Raw genomic sequence first — 24,720 nt, 5'->3', positions numbered from 1 at the left:
TCCCGCACCACCTCAGAATCCGCCCGAAAACGCGGCCTGGAAAGCTGTCGTTCATAACGCCCTTTTTCTCTACCCCCACCCGCCAATCAGCGCTTGACGTCGCTATTTGACTCCTTGCAACTGACCCTCTAGTCTCTTAGTCATTCAGTGAGCCCAAACGCGCTTCGAATCGGTCAGTCGCCTACCGCCCACTTATTTAAACCCCTTTCTCTCACCCTTACAACGATCTTTCTTCTTTTCCCCTCTCTTCCCGAATTCCTTATTTCGACCTCGCCGCCGCCACTTCATCAAAACATATAACTTCCATCAAATTTCATCGTTCAAAAACTCCTATACATCTTTTAGTACCTTTTCATCATGTCTGGACGTAAGTATTTCTCTATCCTCTAAGATCTGTCTCCCACTGGACGATTGTCGTCGCTGTTGGACCGTGTCGCAAGGCACGTGACGTCAGTCCTTTCATCCACATCAACCCTATTTTACTCAACCTCACCTCCACCTCCGTTATTCTTTACCTTTCTGCTAACGCTCACTCTACAGGCGGCAAGGGTGGCAAGGGTCTCGGCAAAGGTGGCGCCAAGCGTCACCGCAAGATCTTACGTGACAACATCCAGGGTATCACCAAGCCCGCTATCCGTCGTCTTGCGCGCCGTGGTGGTGTCAAGCGTATCTCTGCCATGATCTACGAAGAGACCCGTGGTGTTCTAAAGTCTTTCCTCGAGTCCGTCATCCGTGACGCCGTCACCTACACCGAACACGCTAAGCGCAAGACCGTCACCTCGCTGGACGTGGTCTACGCCCTTAAGCGCCAGGGCCGCACCCTCTACGGCTTCGGTGGCTAGATCTACCTGTCTACGGTCTACATTTTATGTTTCGTTGAGTCTGATTTTGCAATGCAATGGGAATATGGGTCTCGGTAGGGTGTTATTCGTTCGGTCGCTCAGGATTTTGGTTGGGATGATGCCTATCACATACAGATTATGAATCGAACTGAATCTTATATCTAGATTTTGTTTCTTTCTTCTTCTGGTCGCCCTAGCGCTTGGGATGATACGATAAGAGCTGTGTCCATATTTAGATTCTCGTAGAGCTTCTGTCTACTCAACATCTCATTTGTAAAACATAGTCTGAGGTTGCAAAGCGCAAGTAGCTGATGTCAAGAAGGAATGGGCGTTCTTGGAACTTTACTAGCTGGTCAGGGCTCCAAACCTAACTGTAAGCCGTAAGCCCCAAGCAATCTTCCCATTATATCACGCTCTCTAGTCAATCGATGAATTACCTCAAACCTGTGGTCTGGTAAGTGGCCATATCCCTGTTATGGCGCGGTTAACAGACTAATAATCATTCTCAACGCAGGGAGATGGAACAGAGAACTTCCGTATCAATCTCTCATCCTGACAATCCCAATCAAATCTGCTTTGGTTTGGTGGACTGTATCGGCCAATTCTTTCGGTTTGATCTTAGTCAAGGGCAATATTGAGAAACTGCTGGTGTCCGAATACTCGCTGATTTTCGTCAACATGCTGCTCCTTCTCTGGTTGATAAAGGATCCTCCAGCCTTTCCATACTTTATCCTGCACTCCAGAAAAGGCGGTAGATAGAGGATCGTGACCGAACAGAACGCTATCCGGTCCTCATTTGCTGGGGCGAAGCTGCCGGACAATAGCTACACTAAGCATTCAGACGTGTAAGTGGTACCTATGTCAGAGAGCCGAAACGAGCCGAAGGCAGTCTGACTGAAGAATTAGTCTTCACCGCCGTTGGACGCATAGCCCAACTATCGACGGCCCGAACTCCTAGATAGTCCAACAACAGCTGCCCCTTCGCTGCGGCTATGTGCTTACCAAGCTGCGTAAACCGTTAGGCTAAATGAAAGCATCCCGCTTCGGGCAAATGCAAAACAGGTAGCCATACTGAAAACTTTGGCCGAACAGTGGAGACTGAACCAGGCAGAAGAGATATACCGGTGGGGACTATCTATCTGCCGGAAGCGCGGGGCAAGATGCGCTATCCAATCCTCAGGTACTGTGTATACTATACAGTCTTTCGATCATTTACGAAGCTCAGCGGAAATGGAAGAAAGTGATGGCGACATACGAGCAAGCACTCTCAGGGTATATGGCCCTAGGATCGAACCAAGTCATGGTCGCGAGATACGTGGAACCTCGTGCATATTTACACCATATTGACCTCAAAAGTCAGAAGATATGTATCAGAGACCACAATCTGAGTACGATGAAATGTTCAAGCCTGATCACATAATGACGCTCAAGAGCCCTGGTCACCTCGGACGCTTGCACACCAGCTGTGGGAGGTTGAATTGCAGAGGAGCCGTACCGAGAAGGCTTCTAAGGGAAAATGCCATGCTTGGCCTATAACGGTATCCAGACCTTGTATTCCTGCTGATCCTTGGCCCGCTCTACCATCGTCAAAGTTGACCAAAGAGGCGGGAGTGATGTCTGAAGATTCCCTGGGGCATCGACAGGATTCGAGGGTCAGATCATCCAGCACCACTGGATATAATGTAGGGCTTTGCACAGTATATTGGCAACAAAGCAACTTCAAAGCAGAAGCAAGTTCAAGGCAGTGAAGGCGCAGTACGAACTCCCAGTGTCCGGCTTTAAAAAGACGCTGAACCCCGATCACAACTACACTATCAGTACGGTATATTCCTCTGCCGAGTTTGGGGCTGCCAGCATAGACAGGCAGAAGCTGAAACGACGTACCGTCGAGCTCTAACAGGCTACAAATATGTGCTGGGTCCAAAACATCGTGGGCGCATCAGTGGGTCAGAGGTTGAACGCGCAGGCACAACCTCCAAGACCTTCAAAGCCCTCAACCACTCGCAAATGAGGAATGCTGAAAAGCTTCTCTATCGCTGCAACACTTTCAGAGACTATACGGCAAACCCCGAGGAATTCGAGTTGACAGGGGTGACAATAGCAATACGATGGTGTGCTTGCATTGGAGAGATTAGCTGAATATAGAAACAAATATATAACCACATAACAATCATGCCAAGAGACTCGGCAAGCGAAGATCGCATCAACACACGTAATATATTCAAATGCTGAAAAATTTTGGTCTGAGATGATATCCTCTGTAAACTGTAGCCTAGGCTAGAGTTCTGTGGAGATGAACGCTTATTTTCTCCGACTCGCGTTAACAAAAACTACTCTGAGTAGTATGACGAAAGAGGAAAGTGGGCTGATTTCTGTACTGCCACAATTAGCCTTACACTAGCTGCGCCACTACAAGCTGCTCGTCATTGGTCGGACCAGGCGCGCGTTAACCAGCACTGGGTCACGCCAATCCTGATTAGGTCATGCCCCTCATTGTCTGGGGCGATGTCATCGATCGGTTGCGTCGTTACGAACTCATCAGGAACATAAATATACCCAGTTCCTTTCCTTCCTACATCATTCTCAACTCTAACAAATTCATCCACTCTTTGTCATCGCAATCATGTCTTATCATTATCCACCAAACCGTGAGTCCTCGATGATAGCTTTTCATTTTGCTTTCAATACTAACAATCGTTGTTTCAGAGCAATACCCGCGTCCGCAGGGTCCTCCACAGGGTGGATATTACCCCGGACCTCAGTATAACGGGCCTCCTCAACATGGTTACGGACCTAGCCCCGGCTCATTTCAGCCTCCTCCTGGCCCTCCTGGCCCTCCTCATCCTCATTCCTACAGCCCACATCCTCCACCCCAGCCTGGATACGCTCCTCCTGGACCTCCTGGGCCTCCTCGGCCTCCTCCTGGAGGGTATCAGCCTCAGCAGTATGGATATAACGCCCAAGGTCAACATCCACCGCCAGCACACTCCCCCCAGCCCCCACTGCAAAACCCCCAGCACTTCCAACCCCCTCCGGGCCCTCCGGCGCCTCCGCAAGGATATGGGCAAGGATTTGGCGCTCCTCCCATGCCTGCCCCTTCGATGCCCTCCCTGGGTTACGCTCCCGGTCAGATTGCACCTGGCGATTTTCGCCGGGAAGCTGACACCCTCCGCAAAGCTATGAAGGGTTTTGGTACAGACGAGAAGGCGCTCATTCAAGTCCTTAGCAAGCTTGATCCGCTCCAGGTCGCCGCTGTCCGCGCAACATACTCATCTCACATCCGCCGCGATCTTTATAGCGATATCAAGTCCGAAACAAGTAGCTACTTCCGTCAGGGTCTGCTAGCTATTATCGATGGCCCTCTTATGCACGATACCGCGTTAGCACGCGAAGCTGTTCAAGGTATCGGTACAAAGGAGTGGCTTCTCAACGATGTTCTTCTCGGTCGCTCAAATGCGGACCTCAATGCGATCAAGGTTTCCTATGAGCGCACATACCGCCGCTCTCTTGAACGCGATGTTGAAGGTGATCTCTCCTTTAAGACGAAGAGCCTTTTCGCGCACGTCCTCCGCGCCGTACGCCATGAAGAAAACGCCCCTATTGACTACCGCACTATCGAATTCGAAGCCCAGAACATACACGGCGCCACAGCGGCACGCATGGTCAACAATGCAGACGAAGTATGCTCTATCTTCGCACGCAGCTCAAACAACGAACTTCGAGCCCTTAGCCAAGCTTTCTCTGCGCGCTACCGTACGTCGCTCGAAGCACATATTGAGAAGGAATTCTCAGGCCACATGAAGGATGCACTGCTGCATATGCTCCGGACGGCGTCGGACCCTGCTATGCGTGACGCTGTGAATTTGGAAGAATGCATGAGGGGCATGGGGACGAAGGACGAGAGGCTTGTTGTGAGGGTTGTGCGTGTTCATTGGGACCGCCAACATTTGGAGAACGTGAAGAGAGCTTACCAGCATAAGTATAAGCAGGATCTTGTGAAAAGGGTGAGAGGTGAAACAAGTGGGGATTATCAAAGGTTGTTGGTGGCGATGTTGGAGTGATTCATTCATCGCCCTCGTGCACTCTGTATTTGCTGCAGTTGCCGATTCTTCTTCTTTCTGTGTATTATTCTTACTTTCGATGCTGATCCGATGCTTTAGGTCAGGCGATTTATCCGGCAACTCTGTTTTCTCTGAGTTATGACCAAGATACCATAATCGCACTAATGAATAAATATTTGACATTATCTCACTTATATCTCCATATCCCAGAACCAGCTTCAGACAGCTCGCCACCTTCTAGAGTTTGACAGGAGGACGACTTGAATATTGACCTAACCTACAGTACTAGCCGGACCATGGAATAATCATTCTCTTAATAGAAAGGATTTACGGACGAGTGCGCACAGAGTAAAGACCAGTTGAAAGCTAGTAACGCCAAAAGATTCCAAGTCAAGTAGGCCAACTTCGTCAATTAAATGCACAGTATGTACAGCTGAAAAGCTAGCAATGCAGGAAGTTACAGGCTCACAAATATGCATAACGTTACACAGCTTCAGTAGAAGAAAGGGATTAGTCCACAGTGATGAGGTTGCCACGTACTAAGTAGATAACAGTTGCACTCCGTACGCCACTGCACATCTCTGCTCTGTACAAAACTTCTGACTGCGCCTCAGAGGTAAGTGGCAATCTGCAAAGAAACAAAAAGAACAGTGATGAGGAAAGATAAAAAAAAGGCCGTGTCCATGCAAGCGCATATGAGAGATTATGTCATATCAGGTCGTGTCAAGTCATTATGATCATATCACATGAATGCAGATACAGTATAACTTGTGGAGTCATCGTGGGAATACTTGCCATGCAGGGTTGCCAGTACATAGATGCGAGAAGAACTAGCGGAAGACAGCGAGAATTAACGGAAATATGTGGCATCTCCGCAGACCTCAAATCTACATATCAGACAATTTCCCCAATTACCGAGACGTGGGACCCAGGGAATAACCCCGTCATTCCAGCATAGCAGCCCCAGTACCAATCATCATTGATATTCTCCGCCTCTGTGATCTCCGCACCACGGGGGAACATGAGTTCGTCGTCAACACCTTCCTCTGGGTACCAGGACCACATTGCGTGGACAATGAGGCCAACACCACCGTCCGGTGGGAAGCGGCGGGAGGATAGGATCCCTGTGCTGGGGCTTTGTGACTGGTTGGAGTTGAGTGAGGAAGAGGCACCTAGTTCAGAGACGGGGTTGCGGTCACGATCGTTATTCCATGCGGACCGCACACGGGACGCTTTCTTTCGGCGCTCGGATCCTTCTTTCCAGCTCCAGTCGCCTATAGTCGTCGGGCTCTCTATTGTGAGCGTACCGGAGGGACTGGAGACGGCTTGGGCAGAGGAGGACGTTGAAGGGATATATTTGTCCTTCAGAGCGTAACCGCCGACGAGATTGCGGGCGATAACTCGACGCTGACCCTCGGGGCAGTCCTCGAATCCGACGACAATCATGCGGTGGCCCTTAAGACAGCGGCGCCATCCGTTGAGGCCGTCCTCTTTGCGGATTTTCGACGTCGCGACAAATTTCAGGTAACAGTTGGCACAAAGATCGTAGTCCCCATCGGCGCATCGGAGGCAGTGAAATCGGAGCGTCGAGGTGGGGATTTGGCAGGTGCAGGCGTTACATCGAGTAGTTATAGTCAAAACATTAAACTCACTTACGCTGCTACTGGCGGTGGACTGACCTTCAGGGGCGTTATTCATGCGGCAAATTGGAAGTAGCGGGTGTGTGCAGCATTTTCCTTTGTTGACACATTTGTTGCAGAAACCCCAGTCTCCTTGATTACATTGGTTGCAGGTCCATAGGAGCTCGTCCGCGGAAGACTCGCAGATGTCGCAAAATAGGCCTTGTTGTAGTCTGCGAGTGGGATTATCACTGATCATTTCCCTCCCCTCTCGCGCGAATAGAAGAGCTGTCTCGGGAGGCCGCAAGTACTTAAATGAGTGTAGGACGTGTTGAGACTCTTGTGGTTGCGTTGGCGGACTTGCCGATAACGCCTTCAATCTCACAAACTCAGCGAGTGGAGATGTCTCGAAACCCTTCCACTCCAAACATCCTCGACCATGCCGATAGCACCCGAGACAAAGATGGTAGTTGCCATCTTTACACCGTGAGCAGGACTTATGTAGCTCGTACTGGATGTTAGCCTTTCCGCAGCGGTCGCAGGAAATACTTGGTTCTATGTATGAATTGGCAGGCTGAGTTAAAGTATTCGAACGAGATGATGATGGCCGAGAACGTGGACCGTTGACTTCGGCGACAACGGAGCTGTTCGTTGAGATCTCAGAGGTTCCATTCCGCGGCCGCAAAGAGCTTGGGTTCTCTGAGGGATTCCGTGTTGAGGTTGTAGGTCTTGGAGTGTTGATGGATGGTCTAGTACGACTATTACCGGAGGGTCTATTTCGATCCCCGATCAAAATTTGAGGGACGCTTTGGCCAGACGAACTAGCGCGTCGAGACCGCGTCGCAACAGATCCGGATGGCGGGGGGCGTGATTGCGAGTTGCGAGGACGATCCGGGATTATGTCACTAGATGATCTCTGAGCAGGGCCCAGCGTAACGTCAGATGATGAAGCCGGGTTGTATGGCACCGGTGAAGTTCTCCTTCGCCGGTTGCTCCCTTGCTCTGAAAGATGTCTTTGATGGTTTGATGGGCCTGGGCGCGATGTGGGTGGCTCGAGCAGTGGTGACCTCGGAGTAGCAGGGCTGCTGGAGGTTTCTTGCGCACTCTGCGTAGGCCCCGCGCGGGAATTAGTTTGTCTCTGTGCTTGCGGTGGTCCTGAGGTATCTTGACGTCGCTGTGAGCGGGTGCGCACCATATGCCTCCGGCGATAAGCATCAGCAATACGCTCGCTGAGCTCTTCTTCCTGCCCAGGTTCCAGATTATCCAAGTCGATATCGTCCAACAATCCTTCCTCAAATATCTGCCGTAAGATTTCCTCCTCCATTGTTTCAGTATCAGATAAGCTTAACAAAGATCGTAGACTCGATTGGTGTTCGATCCTCCTCGTCCGTTCCCTAGCGTCCTCTGGCCGCCCCGTGGTTCGTACTGTGCGTTCTCGTCGTGCCGCCCGCTCTTCATCCCGCCGTCGCCGAGAGCGGCCATCTTCTCTTTGCCCATTAATATCAGCGGAATCCGTCCGGCGAGTTCGTGATGACTGCCGCGACCGATGGCCCGTCGTCTGCGTTCGACTCCGATTGTCCTGTAGACTCAGCTGACGAATCTCCTCCAGAATCCTCTGGTCTTCTTCGTCAGAACCCGCCGAGCTGATGTCCGGGGACGTTACAGGCGGGAAAACCGACTCCCCATGTTTATATCGCTCTTCAATCTCTGCTCGTTCAGCAGCTGGCTTGGCACGCTCAGGATTGGCGGTCAGCACCATCTCTAAGAGTGTCGTCACGGTGGCATTTGGACGAGTCTCGCGTACTCTCGCACGGCATGATGGGCAGGTATATCGAGGAGTAGTGGTGGACGGTCGACGAGATGCTTGGGTGTAGAACCATTCTTTCAAGCATGATCCGCAGAAGGTATGAAGGCAATCAAGGAGGGTGAGCGGCTGAAATAACAAATCTGTGCAGATCTAGCATAGTGGTCAGCGGGGCACATTAGAGAAACAGCATCAGCCTCCAGGTTCGAGATAAATAAATGAAACCAGGAGACAGGATTGTTCAAAAGATGCAAGGGGGCAATAGCCTGCAAGACAACAGGGCTGAATGCCGAAGCCCGCCCTCTTGCCTTGAGGCCGGGGATGAAGCTTTCAAAGAGCATACTTACAGAGCATGTCAGTTCTTTTTCTAGGTCTCCCAAACCAGGAGCACCTTGCAGCTCTGTCGACATGGAGAAAGCGTGGACAATATGGTAGAAGCGAGTGGAAAGAGGCCTGGAAGAGGGGAGAACCGTGGTTGACTGGGTGTGGTCGGCTGGAGTGAGAGTCCCACTAGATCGACTCGATCGGTTCCACCGCCGCATCATCGATTCATGGGGCTTCCGTAGGGCGCAGATCATTACTAGCAATTGCATAACTTTCATAAGCCAGGTAGGTATACTTAGGTGCATAAAACTGATATATACTCAGCAAAAAGTCCATGACTTGCTAAACTCCCCACGCTTCTAGATATAAAATACAATGATCACTATTTACCAAACTTCTCCTTCTCCCAGAACCAATGATACAGGTTCTTCCACTCCCTCGCCTCGTCCTCCACATAATCACCGACCAACTCCGCCGTTTCATTTGATCCCAGCGCGTCAACATTAACCGGATTAGTATTAGATGTCATGTCGACTGCTGCACTGCCAGTGTGGCTGTCCAGTATTTCTTCCGTGTTATTCTTCGCCCGCTCTGCAAAATCCTTTGCACCTTCCCGAGCTGCCTCAGCATATTCTTCAGCCCGTTCTCGGGCCGCTTCAAGCAGTTCCTCAGGGCTAGGGTACCGTCTGCTCAGAATGAGAATGAGATAATAAGCCCGGACAATTCCCGCGTAGACGGCGTCTTTCGCAAGCATTGTGAATCCGTGGGAGAAGAACCCTTTGAGTACTTCTCCGCGGAGGCCGGCGTACAACTCAGAGACCCCTTCGGTTCGAGCTATGGCGATGACGCTAGATATGATCGATGGCACAAAGAAAATCTCATCTGAATCGTTGTCGTCACTAGCGTTTGTTCGTTCATCTTTGGATCTCGAACTAGAGCCCGATACTTGGGAGCGAGTCTTTGCCATTGAAAAAGGGTATGTGATCGAGGACGCCGCTGACTTGCTGAGAGCGGCAATTAAGAACTTGACGGCTGCAGACGAAGGATCTCCCTTACTCCGACGAAGAACAGATTTCAAAATCCCGTTGAGGAAGAACGTGATGGACGGGTTCAACGTGAGGATAAGCGAGGCGGAGTACCCGGACCAGAACCCTGCAATACCCTTCTCCGATAGAATCTTTGACGCAATTTGCGACGAGCTAGCTGAAGTCTTCGACGTCTGCTTCCGGGCCACGATGTTCGACAAAGGCGTCGTGAAGAATTTGGAAAACGCCCCAGCCAACACTCCGACAGCCAATTCGTCAAGAACAGGCAATACCTTATGCCTTGACTTGCGCTGAGAACCGTACCTCGCGACAATCCTCCGCTGTCTGAAAAATTCGTACGCTAAGAAGAACAAAAACGCATCGAGCACACTTTTCAGCGTGTCCTGCACAAGGCCAGAATAAAGACCGCTGATGCCCTCTTTCGAGTATATTTTCCGCGCAGCATCCACTATCCCAGCATACTCATCCCCATCTTCGTGTTTCTGTTCATCACTTGCTCTCCGCCCCCGTCGCTTCTGGGTTTGCAATCTCGCAATGATAAGGCTTAACGGATAAGTGGCAAGGTTCGACGCTGCAGCGCCAACGGCACCAGCAACAGCATTCCCTATGGTCGGTAAAGCCGGTCCTCGAAGCGCCACTTTTTTCCAATCTTCTTCTGGTGGACTTTCCTCATATTTAAGGTACAGCTGGTAAGCATCCTGAGAAATTCAAGTTGCAGAAAGTTAGCTAAGATAAAGTTCAGGACATTGAACCTCAGGCAGCCATACCAGCTCATAGTCGTCTTCTGACATGTTGCTCGACTAACAATCTGCTTCTTACAGCGGAAGCACCAGCTTCAACCTCACCATATGATGCGAGAGTAGGAAGAAAAAGCCCTTTCCGAAAGGACGCGCCTAGCTTTGAATCCTGGTATGGGACAATCATCCGAGGAGGTCGGTGAAATAACGTCATTGGGCCCGTGACACCTGAGCTTATCGGCAAGCATGTGATTATCTCAGCCCTGATTCACCAACCTGACGCAAAAAGACGGCTTGCTTATTTCGTCACCGAGGTTTCCTCCAAGGCTACAAATTTGCTGCTGGGATTTGGCAGCGCTGGAAAGCCATTTTATAGATCTGGCATAATTCCCCCGCAACCTCCGCGCTGCTCTATGAGCCAGACGGATATTTCTCAACTCCTGCTCAATGGGCATAAACGTAATAAAATAGTGGATTGCAGTGCGTCTTGATCGGAATCTAAATACATACCTTATCTGCCGACTCCCCTGGCCCAGAACGTTCTTTCATTGTAGTAGATAGTATGAGTAAGACCAGCAGTATCGCCATCTCGTATCGGCTACGTTTGTTGTGAACCGCTTGCTCTACTGGTATAAGAATTCAAGTCCGCAATATATCATCTATCTCTATGTGATCTTCCTCAAGACCTCTATAGACATCCCTGAGAGCCGCCTTCCCGCCAAGCATGGGCGTCTCTTCTAGCAATTGCGTTCGCTAAATACATTTGGACGAGGCCTGAGAATCCGAGTATGTGATGACCCGGGAGGAGACGGGAGGGAATAGGTGGAATTGCGGTAGAGCAGGATGATATATGAAAATGTAAAAGAGAAAAGTGAGAAGCGCCGTTACATGTGAAGACAAGAAATTCAGAAATAAGCAAAATCTCTCCCAATAAACAAAAACGCCGTTCGCATAGTGTGTAACTCTTAGCATGGTGCGCCCCTGATATCATCTCTTAACTGTCCTTGACCCCAAGCACTCTCAAGGGGAATATCGCATAGATACAAGGCCGAACCTGGGGTATGGTAATCATTCGTATGGACATCATGTTGTTAAGTTCGATCAGCGGACAGCTGTTGATAGTTCATAGGTTCACCTTTTCTTTCCGTTCCTTTTTTTTTTCTCTCATTCTTTCGCTCTTTCCAGTCGTGCTTTTGTGGCCTTGTTTTTGTTCTTGTGCTCTTGCACCCATTTTGGCAGGGTCTTTTCGGCTATGCTGCTGCTTCCGCTGTGTCCGATGTCTAGACTTCACGACCGTCCGAACATAACCTAGCGGCGAAGACGTTTCGTAGGCACTGGAGAATGACCATACCCGTCGTCCGTGTAAGGTCGCTCTCTTGAGACATTGGAATCGGTTCGCTGAAAGGATGTCTGACGGGATTCAGCAGGTGTGGATTGTGGTGAGCGAAAGAGTCCAAATGCGCCTGTGTTCGAAGTGAACGCATTTTCTAGCATGATAGAGGTTTCGTGGATTTCTTGAGGCTGCGAAGGATCTTGGTTGCTATACCGTGGAACATTCAGAGGGGGAGTCTGCTTTGACTGCGACGTGCCCTGTTTTAGGTTTGTTGAGCATCTGTTATTGGTAGAGTAAGGCAGTAGAGCTGGGTAGTGGTGAAGTTGTTGATGTTGCTCGGGCTGGGCCTGATAAACCACATGCATGTCGTGGTCCATCGACGAGGACCCCGAAAGTGTAAAAGTACCGAGGCTGGGATCAGAAATGGAGTTTGGCGAAGCTGCAGGTACCTGTTGATAGGGCTGAGAACTCAGACGCGTGTCGGGTGTCATATGAAATGATGGATTATAAACTGTTTGTCGTTGCGAAGCGATGCTGAGTATAGAGGATTGACGACCTCCTCCGTTCTGCATTTGTTGATGACCGGTAGCCCAGGGTGATTCTGAAGAAGGCGTTTCCAGTATGCATTCTAGTCGATTACCATCTTGACCGGTTTGCGGATACGGTTGCAATGTTCGAAGCATTGAAGGGCCCCTCATGTCCAGATTCTGCGACTGCGTTGATCCCTGATTCTTCTTTCTAGCGTTCTTCCGTGGTTTAACAGTCGCTTTTCTCATGGCGCTAGCACTCTGCTGCTGCTTCCTCGATTGAGCGTTGTTCTGTGACCTGCTTCTTGCTTTTGAGGCGGTGGTATCTGAAGCTGCTCTCTCCGCACCCCGTGCTCGTCTGCCAATTTTTATGTCATCGCCCTTCTTCTTATTGCCTCTCTGGTTACTCTCAGATTGATTCATCTTCTCGCGGGGGTTGTCGACAAGTCTTTGCATGAAGGTCGGTCGTAAAGCCGACAGGAAGCTCGTTTTGCGGCAGTGCAAGCACTCAATCATCGCAGCCATTCTCAGCTTGAAATTGCCGTGGAACTGCGTGCCACTGGAGAGGGGGCCTTCTGTGCACCGTTTTATCATGAGTTCCTATTGAAGAGTAGATTAGTACAGTTCTAATCTAGACTCCTCCCGTGGCGACTTACCACGACCTCCCAGCAGAATAACTCGATTTCTTTGGCCTTGCTCTCCCAATCTTTGATGAACCTCTGTAGTGTCTTTGGATTGTCGGTGGAATATTCCACGTCGGTGATGATAGTGAATAACACTTTTACCAATGCCCGTTTCTGCGCAACGGTTCGCGGTATGGTGTCGTCGTGCTTGGGGCGTACGACTTTAGATTCCATTTCTCGCCTTGCCTCCTCAACCGACCTCCAGATAGTTGAGGCCGATTTGAAGGTTTCAATGTGAAGGGCTGCATCTACCACAAGCTCGTAGCTTTTCTTTCTATCAGCTGTGTCGGGAATTCCCTCTTCGTCGACAGTGTTCGTTATGCGTCTAAGTGCCGCCTCAATATCTTCGTCATGAGTCGCCTGTGCGCTAGTAGGTGTGAAAGTTTCCTGTTCTTTTCCTCTATCTGCCACAAGAGTCAATACCGTACCAGCATCGGTGAAAGTATCACAATGATCGTCATCTTCGTGGCCATCTTCGTGGTCAGTGTCTTCCTCGTCACCATCGTCCTCATAATAGCGATCCTTCGGCGGCGGTTGACGATGAAACTCGCCGGACTCAAGATCTTGGAGGTCAATGAGTCGCATTTTAGCGTTTAGCAGAAGTTTCCGCCAGTTGAGAACGGCAGGACGATCAATCTGAGCGTCACGCACGAGTGCATTCGGAGACGCAGCATTGCCATACGCAGAAAATTCTCTATTGATTTTTCTCAAAGCGTCATCAATCTCATATTTAGCAACCATGCTGACATCCGAGTCTCCTTGGTGGATACGTAGCGCTGAGGAAGAGCTAACCTCTTGAGGCTCCGGTGTTCTAGCGTCCGTGGCATCAACTGGAGTGGGGGCATCAGAAGTGAGGCCTGGTACCTGAGACAACGAAGAAGAGGTGTAGGCCGTTGCTTCCGTGTTATTGTCGGGAACATAGGGCCCAAATTTAGGATCATCATCTGGAATATTTGTAGAATCGTTGTTTGGAAAATCGTTTCCACCCAAATCATGCGGGGGATTCGTGAAATTCCCCACAAATTCGTCGAATGAGTTGGAGTTGAACTCTGTACTGTTACCTTCAGGTTTACTTGCTGTTGAGGAACTTCCAGCGGACTCTGACGCTCCACCACTCTGAGGTGTGTTAGTAGTGTCGGACATCGAAGACAAAGAAGGCTGAGTATCATTCTCGAGATAGCGCTCCCTTAAGCCGGAATGATCTCTACCAGCGGAGTCCCGAACCGCGTCAAAGCCCATGAGGGTAGAAAAGCCACGGGGAAGCGTGCGGTTGCCCTCAATAAACGCCATTGCTGCGCTGCTGATGGGGTTTTGATTTGACAAGTGAAGCAGGCGATGCACAGAGGCTAAAGGTACCTTGTGAAAACTTGCAGACAGCTTGACGATCAGGGGATGAGTAAGTGGATGAATGCATCAAACTGACTGGCATCTAAGAGGGTTAAAAGGGTGTAATAAAAACGAAGGATGGGGGAGGCGGGTTTACTCCGAAGGTAAGAAAAGGAAAGTAGAGGCAGAAAACTGGGAGGAGACCTTTTAATAACAGAAGGCAGCAGTTAATAGCAGAACTGGTCATTCACTGAGTGAATTGATCCTCCTCCCTGAAATCCGCGCAATGGATAAATGGCTAGCGCAAAGCTTCACCGGTTACTGGGAAATGCCGCGTCTGACGAGGCGCGCCACACCCAGGCTGATTTGCAGTGAAGGACCACCCAATCGACCACTCGAGATGGAAATGGTTCAATTCACGTAAGTGCACTGCAAGAACAATAGGAGACGGCTACCGAGGCGCAACACAATAGGAGCTATCAAGCCACAATGAAAATTGCGGCATTTGGCACAATCACATCGTGATAACAGCTTTGAAAAGGGAATAGAATGCCGCAATTGTAGTAGACCGTCAAAGTTCTATTGGACAAGGTCCGAAGATGCCGAAGGATTTTGCATGATTTCGACGTAGGCGACGTAGCGCGATCTGGTAGACCGGCCCTCCCCCGTTCTATTTGCGCTAAGTTAAAGCTTTCTCTGAAGCCGCTATGAAGGAGGAGTCTCTCTCGACCTACTCAGATAAAGCGACCCACATCCTGCAAGGCGTCAATCCACAACGGAGGCAAAGGACAACCACGAGGTTGGGTACCCTGGAATATGACCCTTCCTGACCATTGCAACTAATTGTCTCACAACTGAATCTTGACTAGAGCGATCCCTGTCAGCGCCGACATTCTAGCTTGAGACCTCTACCATAGAGAGGGCTATGTTGCCGTTGATCCAGATACGCAAGGGAGAAGCCACACGTCCAGCGAGCTATCAGCCCGTGGAGTCGAGGGAAGTCCGCCCATATCAGGGTAGTCTTTAAAGTGCTTCTGACCGGACGTTGTGGCCAAAATGTTCCCCATTGGGTGCATGACAGTGCTGCTGAGTGAGTCTATTTCGTAACTTTAGTATACCGTCATTCTAGAGTTGAATTCTTACTTACCATCATGGAGCTTCCATTCCCAAGTAGGATCTTGTGCACCAGCAGAATGCGTCGGGTCTCTCCAGAATCTCACTACACCGTCCGTTCCACCAGCCCAAATCCGATGCCCATCGCCCTCCCCCGTTGGGACCAGATCAATCTTCATCCTTTGATTTGTAGAAGTATTGCGCCCTTGAAGCCATCCCAGAAGTTGTCCGGTGACTCTGATATCATAAATCATGACACCGTTGCTCTTGCGCTCAGCAATATAAAGATATCGTCCGCAGGGGCTCCAGAGAAGTTGAGTAACCCCACTTCCACCAATATGGCGAGCGGCTTCAGTCTTCGAGATATTGAAAGACCCAAGGGACTGTCCTGTTCCGTTGGAATCATAGAGGCCAATATTGCGCGAAAACGTACCAGCCGCTAGAAGTCCACCCTCATTCGGACTCAATGCCAGTGCAGAGACTATACCTTTCATCCCAACCCCTCCACCTATCAACTGCTTGCGCTTGCTCGGTATTGTGGGCATCCAAGAAACGGGACCCTCGTTCCCAGGCCGAGAAACGTCAAAGAGACATATGAGGCTATCTGATCCAGTGAGGAAATGGGTTCCGCCCAAGGCAGGTGGGTAAAGAATGCAATGAGGTGTTATAAAGGCCTCAGTCATCGGATTTACAAGTGAATATGTTGCCAGCAATGTTGGAGCCAAAGCAGAAGCCAAACGAATGGGATGGTCTCTGATAGACGATAGGAACAGGGCAGATGATGGCTCCTGAAGTGAGTAGAAGGGGTAGAAGGTTGATGCATAGGTTGGCTCTCCAGAAGACAGAACCGAGTAGGGAGATAGTTGATGGGGAGACTGTCTCTCTTCGAGAAGATCCGCGGGGCTGTATGGCTCGTTAGATCTCCGGTTCCCAATAGCAAGAGTGCATGCATACTCACACGATATATGTTCTTATGTAGTGGTCCGAAGAGTCTGTCAGAATTGTGGTACCATCAGGAGACCTGTTGGGAGACACGGAATCTCAGCACGTGTGTCAATTTGAAGACAGCATATCCGTTTTGAAGTTTTTTACGCACAGCCAAGTAAGGCTCATGACGCGGGTTTTAAACCCTGTTAAGCTCACCAGATGAGTTCTTTCATTCTCAACTCACCATTCGGCACTTTTGAAAAACTCGAGGCTCGAGGCAGAGTCAAGCTTACGTTTGTCCCCACTAGCTAGCTTAGCACTCTCCGACTGCTTGACGGGCGAACTCTGGTGTGAGGAAGAGGGTTGGACGAGTGCAGACGCAGTTGAAGCAAGCCGTCTGGGCTCGCACGCTGGCAGCGAGTTGGCCTCCTGCATGCTGGTTGAAGTTGCGCGCTGGCCGGACGGGGTGGAATGCCCAGGCTTGGTGCATTTAATACTGAGACCAGGTGGCGGCTTGAACAAGATGAGATGTGAAGTCTTCTTCATCCAAGCCCTTGTACCCTTGATATTTAGCAGAGCGCAGCCTATGCAGGCCACTAGTCGCCGTGAATGGATGAGATAAATAGAGATTTTATACGGGCTCGAAGAGTCGACCAAGGTCAGCAACCCCCCGAGGTAGAGTGAAAGTGATATAAAATGGTGACCCTGGCGGTCTGGAGGCGTTGGCAAGGGCCCATAAGATATGGTATATTCAATGGCCGCCTCGACTTCTTAACCTGACGTTGAGGGTTGATATCGGAACTTATAGTAATAAGGTAAACTTTGACCTTGGTGGCTACGGTAAACGAGGTAGTTAAGCGCGCGGTAAGTAGCGGGCGGTAAGATCGAGCTTGGCTGGGGACAAACAACACTCGGTGGAGTCGGGTTGGACCAGCGATCAATTTATGATTTTTGACATACCTCCAAACCTCTTTGTCTTGACGAGCCGGCCCTTGGGAAGGCTACACCACCAATCGGCCTCTATTAGTCTCACTCTCTTTTGTCTCTCGATTACGCCTGCGCCAAAATATAATCCGGGTCATTGATCCTTGTTTTCAGAATGTTTTCCTCGAAACCCGCAGCCCCGTCAACCGGGCTCTCTATCAACACGAACTCCGCCAATTCTCTCTTGTAAGAGCATTTCTTTTTTTTTTTCAGCTAGATTCGTGTCCTCTAACATACCTACCGTTGAAATAGTGGTGGCAATACGAATCAATCCGCGAATACGCCGGCTACGACAAGTTCCGGGGGGGGTCTATTCGGGACGGCCGCGACGCAATCGAAGCCAGCTGGTAGCTTGTTCGGCAATACTGGGACGGGCACTACACAACAAACTCAGTCTTCAGGGTCAAGCTTGTTTTCAGGGCTGGGCGGCCAGCAAAATAGCACGTCGGGTAGCGGATTGTTCGGCAACACCACAGCTACCACCACACAACAGCAGTCCGGCGGTCTTTTCTCAGGCACTACTGGCGCCAACAATACCACAACGCAAGCGAACAGTACTGGAGGGCTTTTCGGGAACATGGCATCGGGTACCACGAGTCAAGCCCAGTCGAAACCCACGTTCGGTCTCGGGGCCTCCTCTACGACCAATAGTATCTTGTAATAAGTCTCTTGAACCAGCAGTCTGTGTAATGAGATGGCTAATCTTAATTAGTGGTACAAATCCGGGTGCCGGTCAGCAACAGCAGCAACAGCAGGCTCAAAAACCGACGCTATCACTCTTCGGAACTCAAAACACTACTACGCAGCAGCCCACACAGCAAACACCGGCAGCGGGATCTAACACGGTCATCCAAGGTGTGAAGGTGGATATCACCAACCTTCTGCCGACCACCAAGTACGAAAGCTGCGCGGATGAGGTTAAGGCAGAGCTTGAACGGTTCGATACCTTCATTGTTAATCAGATAAATATGTGCAATGAAGTCGCCAGTATCCTTCCCTTGGTTGCGTCTCAAGGCAGCACTATACCGAATGACGTGGAGTATGTCCAGGGCAAGCTAGAAACGATGCAGCATGCTTTGGAGAATGATGCCAGCGATATCGATCAGCTGCGTAGCCTCGTATCTCGAGACGCAGCGGAGGCTCAGGTCGCCTTCCGTGCTATTGACACCCTCAAGCTACCTTTGCAGTATCAGTCAACCGGGGGCTCCGGGTGGTGGTCCGCTCAAGATCAAAAGGTGTCGGATTCTCAGTCCCTGCGGTCGACGCGCAAGAGCACTCTGGCGCTCCCAGATGATGTTGAAGGTGAACCGTCCATGAGCACCATCAATGGAGTTCCGGTAAACCTGGTAGAATATTTCTCCCAGCGATCTGATGAGATGGGTGTGGTTCTTGAGCGCTACACTCGGAACCTGAAAGAGATTGAGGACCATCTTCATGGGGTTGAATCCACTTTGGAGCGGCAGATCCATGAGTTTACAACTTCTCGTAATCGCGACAGTGCAGGAAACGGGGCTCCGAAAACAGTTTTGAACGACCTTGCTGCTGTTTTGGCTGACGTCGAGACGGGTATCTTGGGTGTTGCTAGCCGTTTAGGCGCGGTCACGGAGCAGGCGCAGGAAGTCGTGCTCGGCGCACCGTCTGGTTTGAGGCAAGCGTAGAACACTGCTGTACGTTATCTTCATCTACTTCTGTATTTTATGACGGCATATGAAACTGGGCATTAAGGGCAAGGAGCGGCAAGCCTCACTTAGGTGCCTTTTGTGCCTTTGGACTTGGCGTTGATTTTAATAGAGTAATCAGGAAATTATACCACCTAGTAGTGCTTTTAATCTATTTTGCTCAAAAATCATCTCCCTCCTGGCTTTTCCGGTGTCTTACGAGATTTTAAGTTGAGAAACCTCGAGGATGTCGCGCCCTCGAGATATATTTGTCCCATATGGTACCTCCACATTTCTACTGCAACCCTCCAGATCTCTATCCATTCTATACCATTAACTTTACCGCTCGAGCAAATTCTCTTTCGCCTTTCAAGAATTTCCCGCCCACTGGACCCTTTTCTGCTCCGATTACGTTCGTTTTCATGGGATCATCAGTGACAACACTGCTGTTGATCCGCTAACACACATCGACAACACTCAAGCTCGGCCACAAAGCTAATTAGTTGCCTCAGCACATCGAATCGGGTCGCTAGCCGTCCGAAAACAGATCGCTTGAGCATTAGAATCCGAGGAGAGGAACTAAGTGTCCCGGAAGCGAGCGCTCCTTTCGACTTTGCTTATCCTCGAAGCTCAGGCGGAGAGCATACTCCTCGACTGGGACAATATCTTACCGGAAATCTATTGGTTCGACGATGCCAGCACCGAACAGCCCTCTGTTCGCGGCGTGAGTCTGATGTAAAGTGTCGGAGAGGTCTTGCTGCCAGGGGGTGCGTGCCCGGTTCGGATAAGATGTCCTGTGAGAGGAGATATCGAGTGTTATTATTTATGCTCGGCTATGTCCGTGAGACATGAGAGCCGGATTTAGAGTACATCAAGTGGTATGCAAAACAGTCATTTCACGCTTTCGGCAGTAGATGCAAAACAATATCCCAAAGAATATTATAGAAAATGGATGAGTTCCTGTCATCGTCCAGGCTCCTTTTCTAGAGTTGAGGAGGAATTGCGAACATTGAGATCATGATTTTGTCAAACGGTATAATACAAGGACTCGGACATTTTCGTCCGAGTGGAACGAAACGAATGTGAAGACCCCGAGTCAGTTGACTTCATGGTCTCCTCTATTCGTTGATTTTTGCAAGAATCCTGGTTGTCACGATTAGACACGGTTCGCCGATAAACTGAGAAAACGAAGACTTACTCAGAGTCCCGGAAGAGGTGGTACTCTTCATCACCAATCTTGAGGGGGCTACCACCGAACTGCAGCAAGAGAACCGTCAGCATTCATTCCGCTCAGAAAAGAGGTATATAGCATATTCCCCGAGAAATCAAAACTCATTCGATTCGAAGTGAGAAGAATCGGAACGTACCTGAGGGACCAGGACACGGTCACCAGCGGCAACACCCATGGGGATGCGCTGGCCGTTGCGGTCAACAGCACCGGGACCGACAGCGAGGACCTTGGCCTCGTTCTGCTCCTTGACGCTGCTCTCAGGGAGGAAGATACCAGAGGCGGTCTTGGCCTCGGGCTTCACGCGCTGGACGAGCACGCGGTCCAGGAGGGGGGCAAGGTTCTTGACGTTGCGGAGGAGAGACTAAAAGCATAGTGATTGTCAGTAAGTCTGAGCTTCAGTTGATGTCCGAAGTCGATGCCGGAGCTTGGTTGTTGCAGGGGCTCAAGGAAGGAAAACTTTTGATGGAGGATCGTGGGCATCTCGGAAATTGCTGGAGCACGTACCATTGTGAGAATATGCGATAGAGAATATGCGATAGAACGTTTTAATCGCAGCAAACAGTGGGAGATTAGCGGTAGCAGGTGTAGATGGATAGGAGGATAGGGACGTGGAAGCAAAGAAGAAGAAAAGCGCGAAGCCGGCGAGCTGGGGAAGAAGATCCGATCTGGAGTCGCGAGAAATTTCCAGAATGCCAAGACCTCCAGCTCTCCACGGCTGCCGAGGGTATTCGAGCTCTCTGTCAACCACATCACGGAAGATAGGATTAATGAAGCTTGCATTCCATCGAATGCTTTCCTTGACTTGCTAAGTCAGCTCATATCAGCCTGGCTCCTTTACGCACTCAGCGATTCGTTGTCTTCTAAGAGCTTACAGCAGGTGCGGCAGTTCCTTACCGCCGAAAGCGCAACTATCCGGCGTCCGGTAACTGCTGTGGCGCAAGTGGATAAGATGTTGGCCCTCAGTGTTATATTCTCTTTTTATATGAATTACTTGTTTTCCATGACCAATGAGTCAAATTGACGTCCACGGTTGTATTACCATCTCCTCCCTCGGCCACGGCCTCCACCATAACCACCTCCAGCATTCCCATAACCCATCTGGTTTTGACCACCACCTTGGCCACCAAATCCCCCTTGGCCCTGTTGTCCGCCGCCTGCGCCGGATTGCCCGCCCATCATCGCTTGGGCATGCTGCATGAAAGACATGGGATCCATGGATGAGGGGTCTAATCCTTGCGACATCATTGATGCCAACATTCCCTGCATCATATCTGGATTCATATCTGGTATTCCCGGTATTCCAGGCATCGGAGGCGGTGCGCTAACCGCAGCTGGCCCAGCGCCGGGTTGGGCGCCAGGCATTGGGGGTAGCCCCATAGTCAGGAAGTTCTGCATATCATCCAGCTGCCTCTTCTGATCTCCGACTTCCTTTCGTAACTCTTGTTGCTTCAAGACATAACTTGCCCAAGTAAACTCGTCAAATCCGTAGTTGAAGTAATCTGTTAAGTCCGTGCCAGGCCGCCTCCATGGTTTATCATCGTCGGGAAAATCGGCATCCATATCAGTCATTAAGATTGGCTTGCCGGTAGCTGGGTGAACCGGGTTGGCGTTCACATCAATATTAGACGCGTGCACTGGAGGGTATGCGGATCCTGGTTTTTGTGATGTAGGTCTAGTACCGGCAGGCACTGAGGCAGACGTGTCTATCTTCGGTGTTAATGTGGGCGTCTGAGATTTCTGGACTGAAGTGGAATCGGCGGATGTAGGGCGTTGCGACTCGGTTCGTAAGTTAGCATGACGAGGATGTGAACTGCGCGACTTAGCAAATATGAGACAGTGCGGAACAGGTGAGCTTACGTTTCTGGAGGAGGCGCGTCCGGAGGTGCCTCTGTGATGATATTAAAGTCATCCTAAGTCTAATATCAGTCAATTGCTGCGCGGTGAGCGAGGAACCTGCGGACCTCGTCGTCTTCCTCCTCTACCTCCTCCTCCTCCTCTACATTGTCGTTCATCAGAGCGTCGGCTAATGGCCCTCGAGGATCACTAGGATGGGTAACCGGCACCACATCAGCGGGATCATAGAGGTCATCATCGTCGTCGTCCATGGCGTGTGACATATTGAGATGGTAGTGAAGTTTGAATGGAGAATTGGGAATGTCGGAGCTTGGTTCTTTGTTCCACTGATCCTGCGGAGATTATACCAAGTTTGACTTGTTTGCTTGTTTCTTCAGTAGATGGCAGCTGGGCAGGACAAAGATCACGCTGGAAAGAAGGATAAGCTTTCTTCCACTATCCAGTAATATTCCACTCAGTGTGGTATCATCCCAATTTCTATAGAGTAGTTCTCCACTTAAGCACCGCGTTTCTCGAGGTACTTGTCCTTGCCCCTATAGTCACGTGGCCTGCAATCCTTCTCAGTCTCCGATCATGATGCGATAAGCTCTTACCTATAACGCCTGCGCCGATCATTATACGTCGTCCTCAGACGCCATAATGCCGCCCTCCGAACAGCCAAGTCACAGCTCGACTCCGAGGTCCTTTACAAGCCAAACTGCTTCCGCTGAAGATCTCCTCAAGTCCCAGACAGTTGGACTTGTCCATCTCTCCGATTTCCGCAAACGCCGTGCGGAGGTTCTGGAGCAAAAAGAGCGGGAGGCACATGATAAGTCGCTAGGAAGATTTACATCTGGTAACTCAAGAAGCGCAACTCCTTCAGGTGGCGATATAACTGACGGGTGAGTCAAGGCGTCTATCATTGATTCGCGATCTCGAGCTAATCACAACCGGTAGGAATTCAACGTCTCGGAGCGAGGGTCCGCCAAAGAAGAAGAAAAAGAAGCCACTTGCAAAGAGCAAATTGTCATTTAGAGACGATGAAAAGGAGGAGGAGGACGACACTTTTGTTCCGAAATCGAAGACGAAGCCTGCGGAAGACCTAACGCCCACGCCCGCCGAACTAAGTGCCTCGCGTTCTGCTACCGGTACGCCTTTTGACGACAGCTCTACATCACAGTCTCGTCGCATTACACCAAACCCAAGGGCGCCACCTCCTCCAAAGGCTCTCACAAAAGCTGCGCTCAAAGCGGAAGCGGAAGCACGAGATGCTTTACGAAGAGAGTTTTTGGTCATGCAGGACGCTATAAAAAATACCGAGATCATGGTCCCCTTTGTATTCTACGATGGAACGAATATACCTGCCGGCACAGCCAAGGTAAAGAAGGGCGATCAAGTATGGTTGTTGCTCGATCGATGCCGAAAAGTGGGTGCCGAATTGGGTGTCAGCGGTACCAGCGGGGCATCGAAAGGACGCAAATACAATCGCCGGGAATGGGCGAGGGTCAGCGTGGATGACTTGATGCTTGTTAAAGGAGATGTCATTATTCCACATGTAAGACTTTGTCCAGTCTGGTCATGACTCTTTCACTGACAGCTATCTCTAGCACTACGAACTGTACTATTTTATCGCGAACAGTGTTCCCAGTTTCTCGAGCGCCGGGGGGCTGCTCTTCGACTATTCCAACAAACCTCCACCACCGCCTCCCACCGATGATCCCTTGTACCGGCCGAGTAACGACGAACTTGAAGGCAACGACAAAGATCCCACGCTGACGAAGGTGGTCGATAGACGGTGGTACGAGCGGAACAAGCACATTTTTCCCGCAAGTCTATGGCGGGAGTTCGAACCGGGGCCAGAATTTGAAGAGAAGATGCGTACAACGAGACGTGATGCATCAGGAAACACGTTCTTCTTTTGAGCCAGCCGTGTCGGTTTAGGACATACAAATCATTGTGCTATAGATCGGTGTTGAGCCAGAAGTACATTGCATGAATTGAGATACCCGATGGAAGTAACACAACCCGTTTGCATAACTTGATTATGTATGCCCTTAGTCGTGCAGTTGTAGCTGAAGGTGAAGTTGCAGCCCCTGTGGCCATGGTACTACAGGATATCACCCTTCATTATCCCCAGGCTTCTGCCCCGTTCACGGGGCATTCGTGAATTTGCATCTCCCATGCAACTTCCTCACTGGTCGAACACATCTCAAAGAGCTGTCGTTGCTACTTGCTCGTGGGTGTCATAAGTTGCAGCAATCTCCATGCATATTCTGTTCCCAGTGCGCCAAATTTTTGGTTCCTCGCGTCCTGGACGTGAACGTGGCTTCTCGCTTGCAGCATAACACTGGTCAACTCGATGATGCCGCGCCGACAATTCTACAACCTGCCGTGGATTACGAAACTAGCGAATTGAACGGACTCGGCCTGGACATCATAGAATCACTGTGCGAGCGTTGCCGTCGTGGACACTTCAAATGAGCCAGCGAATGTAGGCTTCCGCGCTTGATGTGTTGAGATATGGCTGATGTGAACTCCTGTGCTTACCAGGTTGTCTGAGCAAAATGGCTAACCGATAAACACACAACCATCAACACTAAGCTCGAAAAGGTCGTTAATAGCACCAATGAGAATATCAATGTCACAGAGCAGGCTTGCGAATTCGTGCAAAT

The 24,720-nt window shown here is 50.3% G+C and overlaps 10 protein-coding genes across 10 annotated transcripts; 4 read left to right on the top strand and 6 right to left on the bottom strand.

The window, feature by feature from the left end:
- The first annotated feature begins 234 nt into the window (after positions 1-234).
- On the top strand, positions 235-972 carry BDW70DRAFT_28792 (histone H4). The gene is made up of 2 exons (XM_073743698.1): positions 235-367; positions 541-972. The coding sequence occupies exons 1-2, from the start codon at positions 358-360 to the stop codon at positions 840-842; spliced, it is 312 nt and encodes a 103-aa protein (XP_073597340.1). The 5' UTR covers positions 235-357; the 3' UTR covers positions 843-972.
- Positions 973-3,465: 2,493 nt separating this feature from the next.
- On the top strand, positions 3,466-4,903 carry BDW70DRAFT_158851 (annexin; the record flags this gene model as incomplete). The annotated part of the gene is made up of 2 exons (XM_073740593.1): positions 3,466-3,490; positions 3,549-4,903. The coding sequence occupies 2 exons, from the start codon at positions 3,466-3,468 to the stop codon at positions 4,901-4,903; spliced, it is 1,380 nt and encodes a 459-aa protein (XP_073597339.1).
- An 894-nt stretch (positions 4,904-5,797) lies between these two features.
- Positions 5,798-10,487, bottom strand: BDW70DRAFT_149345 (uncharacterized protein; the record flags this gene model as incomplete). Its single annotated transcript, XM_073738993.1, has 3 exons — positions 5,798-8,469; positions 9,041-10,394; positions 10,464-10,487. 3 exons carry the CDS (start codon positions 10,485-10,487, stop codon positions 5,798-5,800), a joined length of 4,050 nt encoding a protein of 1,349 aa, XP_073597338.1.
- A 624-nt stretch (positions 10,488-11,111) lies between these two features.
- On the bottom strand, positions 11,112-11,628 carry BDW70DRAFT_133949 (uncharacterized protein). The gene has a single exon (XM_073736411.1). The coding sequence runs from the start codon at positions 11,422-11,424 to the stop codon at positions 11,122-11,124; it is 303 nt and encodes a 100-aa protein (XP_073597337.1). The 5' UTR covers positions 11,425-11,628; the 3' UTR covers positions 11,112-11,121.
- Positions 11,629-11,635: 7 nt separating this feature from the next.
- Positions 11,636-14,906, bottom strand: BDW70DRAFT_28730 (uncharacterized protein). Its single transcript, XM_073743697.1, has 2 exons — positions 12,950-14,906; positions 11,636-12,893 (listed from the first exon to the last, which is right to left on the bottom strand). The coding sequence occupies exons 1-2, from the start codon at positions 14,264-14,266 to the stop codon at positions 11,742-11,744; spliced, it is 2,469 nt and encodes an 822-aa protein (XP_073597336.1). The 5' UTR covers positions 14,267-14,906; the 3' UTR covers positions 11,636-11,741.
- A 1-nt stretch (position 14,907) lies between these two features.
- BDW70DRAFT_166951 (uncharacterized protein) lies at positions 14,908-16,777 on the bottom strand (the record flags this gene model as incomplete). The annotated part of the gene is made up of 4 exons (XM_073742123.1): positions 14,908-15,398; positions 15,450-16,318; positions 16,374-16,436; positions 16,587-16,777. 4 exons carry the CDS (start codon positions 16,775-16,777, stop codon positions 15,226-15,228), a joined length of 1,296 nt encoding a protein of 431 aa, XP_073597335.1. The 3' UTR covers positions 14,908-15,225.
- A 527-nt stretch (positions 16,778-17,304) lies between these two features.
- BDW70DRAFT_28714 (nucleoporin FG repeat-containing protein) lies at positions 17,305-19,103 on the top strand. Its single transcript, XM_073743696.1, has 3 exons — positions 17,305-17,512; positions 17,579-17,983; positions 18,039-19,103. Exons 1-3 carry the CDS (start codon positions 17,442-17,444, stop codon positions 18,982-18,984), a joined length of 1,422 nt encoding a protein of 473 aa, XP_073597334.1. The 5' UTR covers positions 17,305-17,441; the 3' UTR covers positions 18,985-19,103.
- Positions 19,104-20,102: 999 nt separating this feature from the next.
- Positions 20,103-20,722, bottom strand: BDW70DRAFT_149341 (GroES family chaperonin; the record flags this gene model as incomplete). Its single annotated transcript, XM_073738992.1, has 4 exons — positions 20,103-20,127; positions 20,183-20,241; positions 20,352-20,576; positions 20,720-20,722. The coding sequence occupies 4 exons, from the start codon at positions 20,720-20,722 to the stop codon at positions 20,103-20,105; spliced, it is 312 nt and encodes a 103-aa protein (XP_073597333.1).
- Positions 20,723-21,078: 356 nt separating this feature from the next.
- fip1 (cleavage polyadenylation factor subunit FIP1) lies at positions 21,079-22,501 on the bottom strand. The gene is made up of 3 exons (XM_073743695.1): positions 22,177-22,501; positions 22,073-22,125; positions 21,079-22,025 (listed from the first exon to the last, which is right to left on the bottom strand). The coding sequence occupies exons 1-3, from the start codon at positions 22,330-22,332 to the stop codon at positions 21,251-21,253; spliced, it is 984 nt and encodes a 327-aa protein (XP_073597332.1). The 5' UTR covers positions 22,333-22,501; the 3' UTR covers positions 21,079-21,250.
- Positions 22,502-22,618: 117 nt separating this feature from the next.
- Positions 22,619-24,061, top strand: BDW70DRAFT_133937 (XAP5, circadian clock regulator-domain-containing protein). Its single transcript, XM_073736410.1, has 3 exons — positions 22,619-22,950; positions 23,006-23,603; positions 23,656-24,061. Exons 1-3 carry the CDS (start codon positions 22,709-22,711, stop codon positions 23,968-23,970), a joined length of 1,155 nt encoding a protein of 384 aa, XP_073597331.1. The 5' UTR covers positions 22,619-22,708; the 3' UTR covers positions 23,971-24,061.
- The last annotated feature ends 659 nt before the right edge of the window (positions 24,062-24,720 follow it).

This window comes from Aspergillus foveolatus (genome assembly GCF_047715535.1).
Source record: "Aspergillus foveolatus strain CBS 279.81 unplaced genomic scaffold BDW70scaffold_16, whole genome shotgun sequence".
NCBI lineage: Eukaryota > Fungi > Ascomycota > Eurotiomycetes > Eurotiales > Aspergillaceae > Aspergillus > Aspergillus foveolatus.
This window is presented reverse-complemented; position numbering and strand designations above follow the sequence as displayed.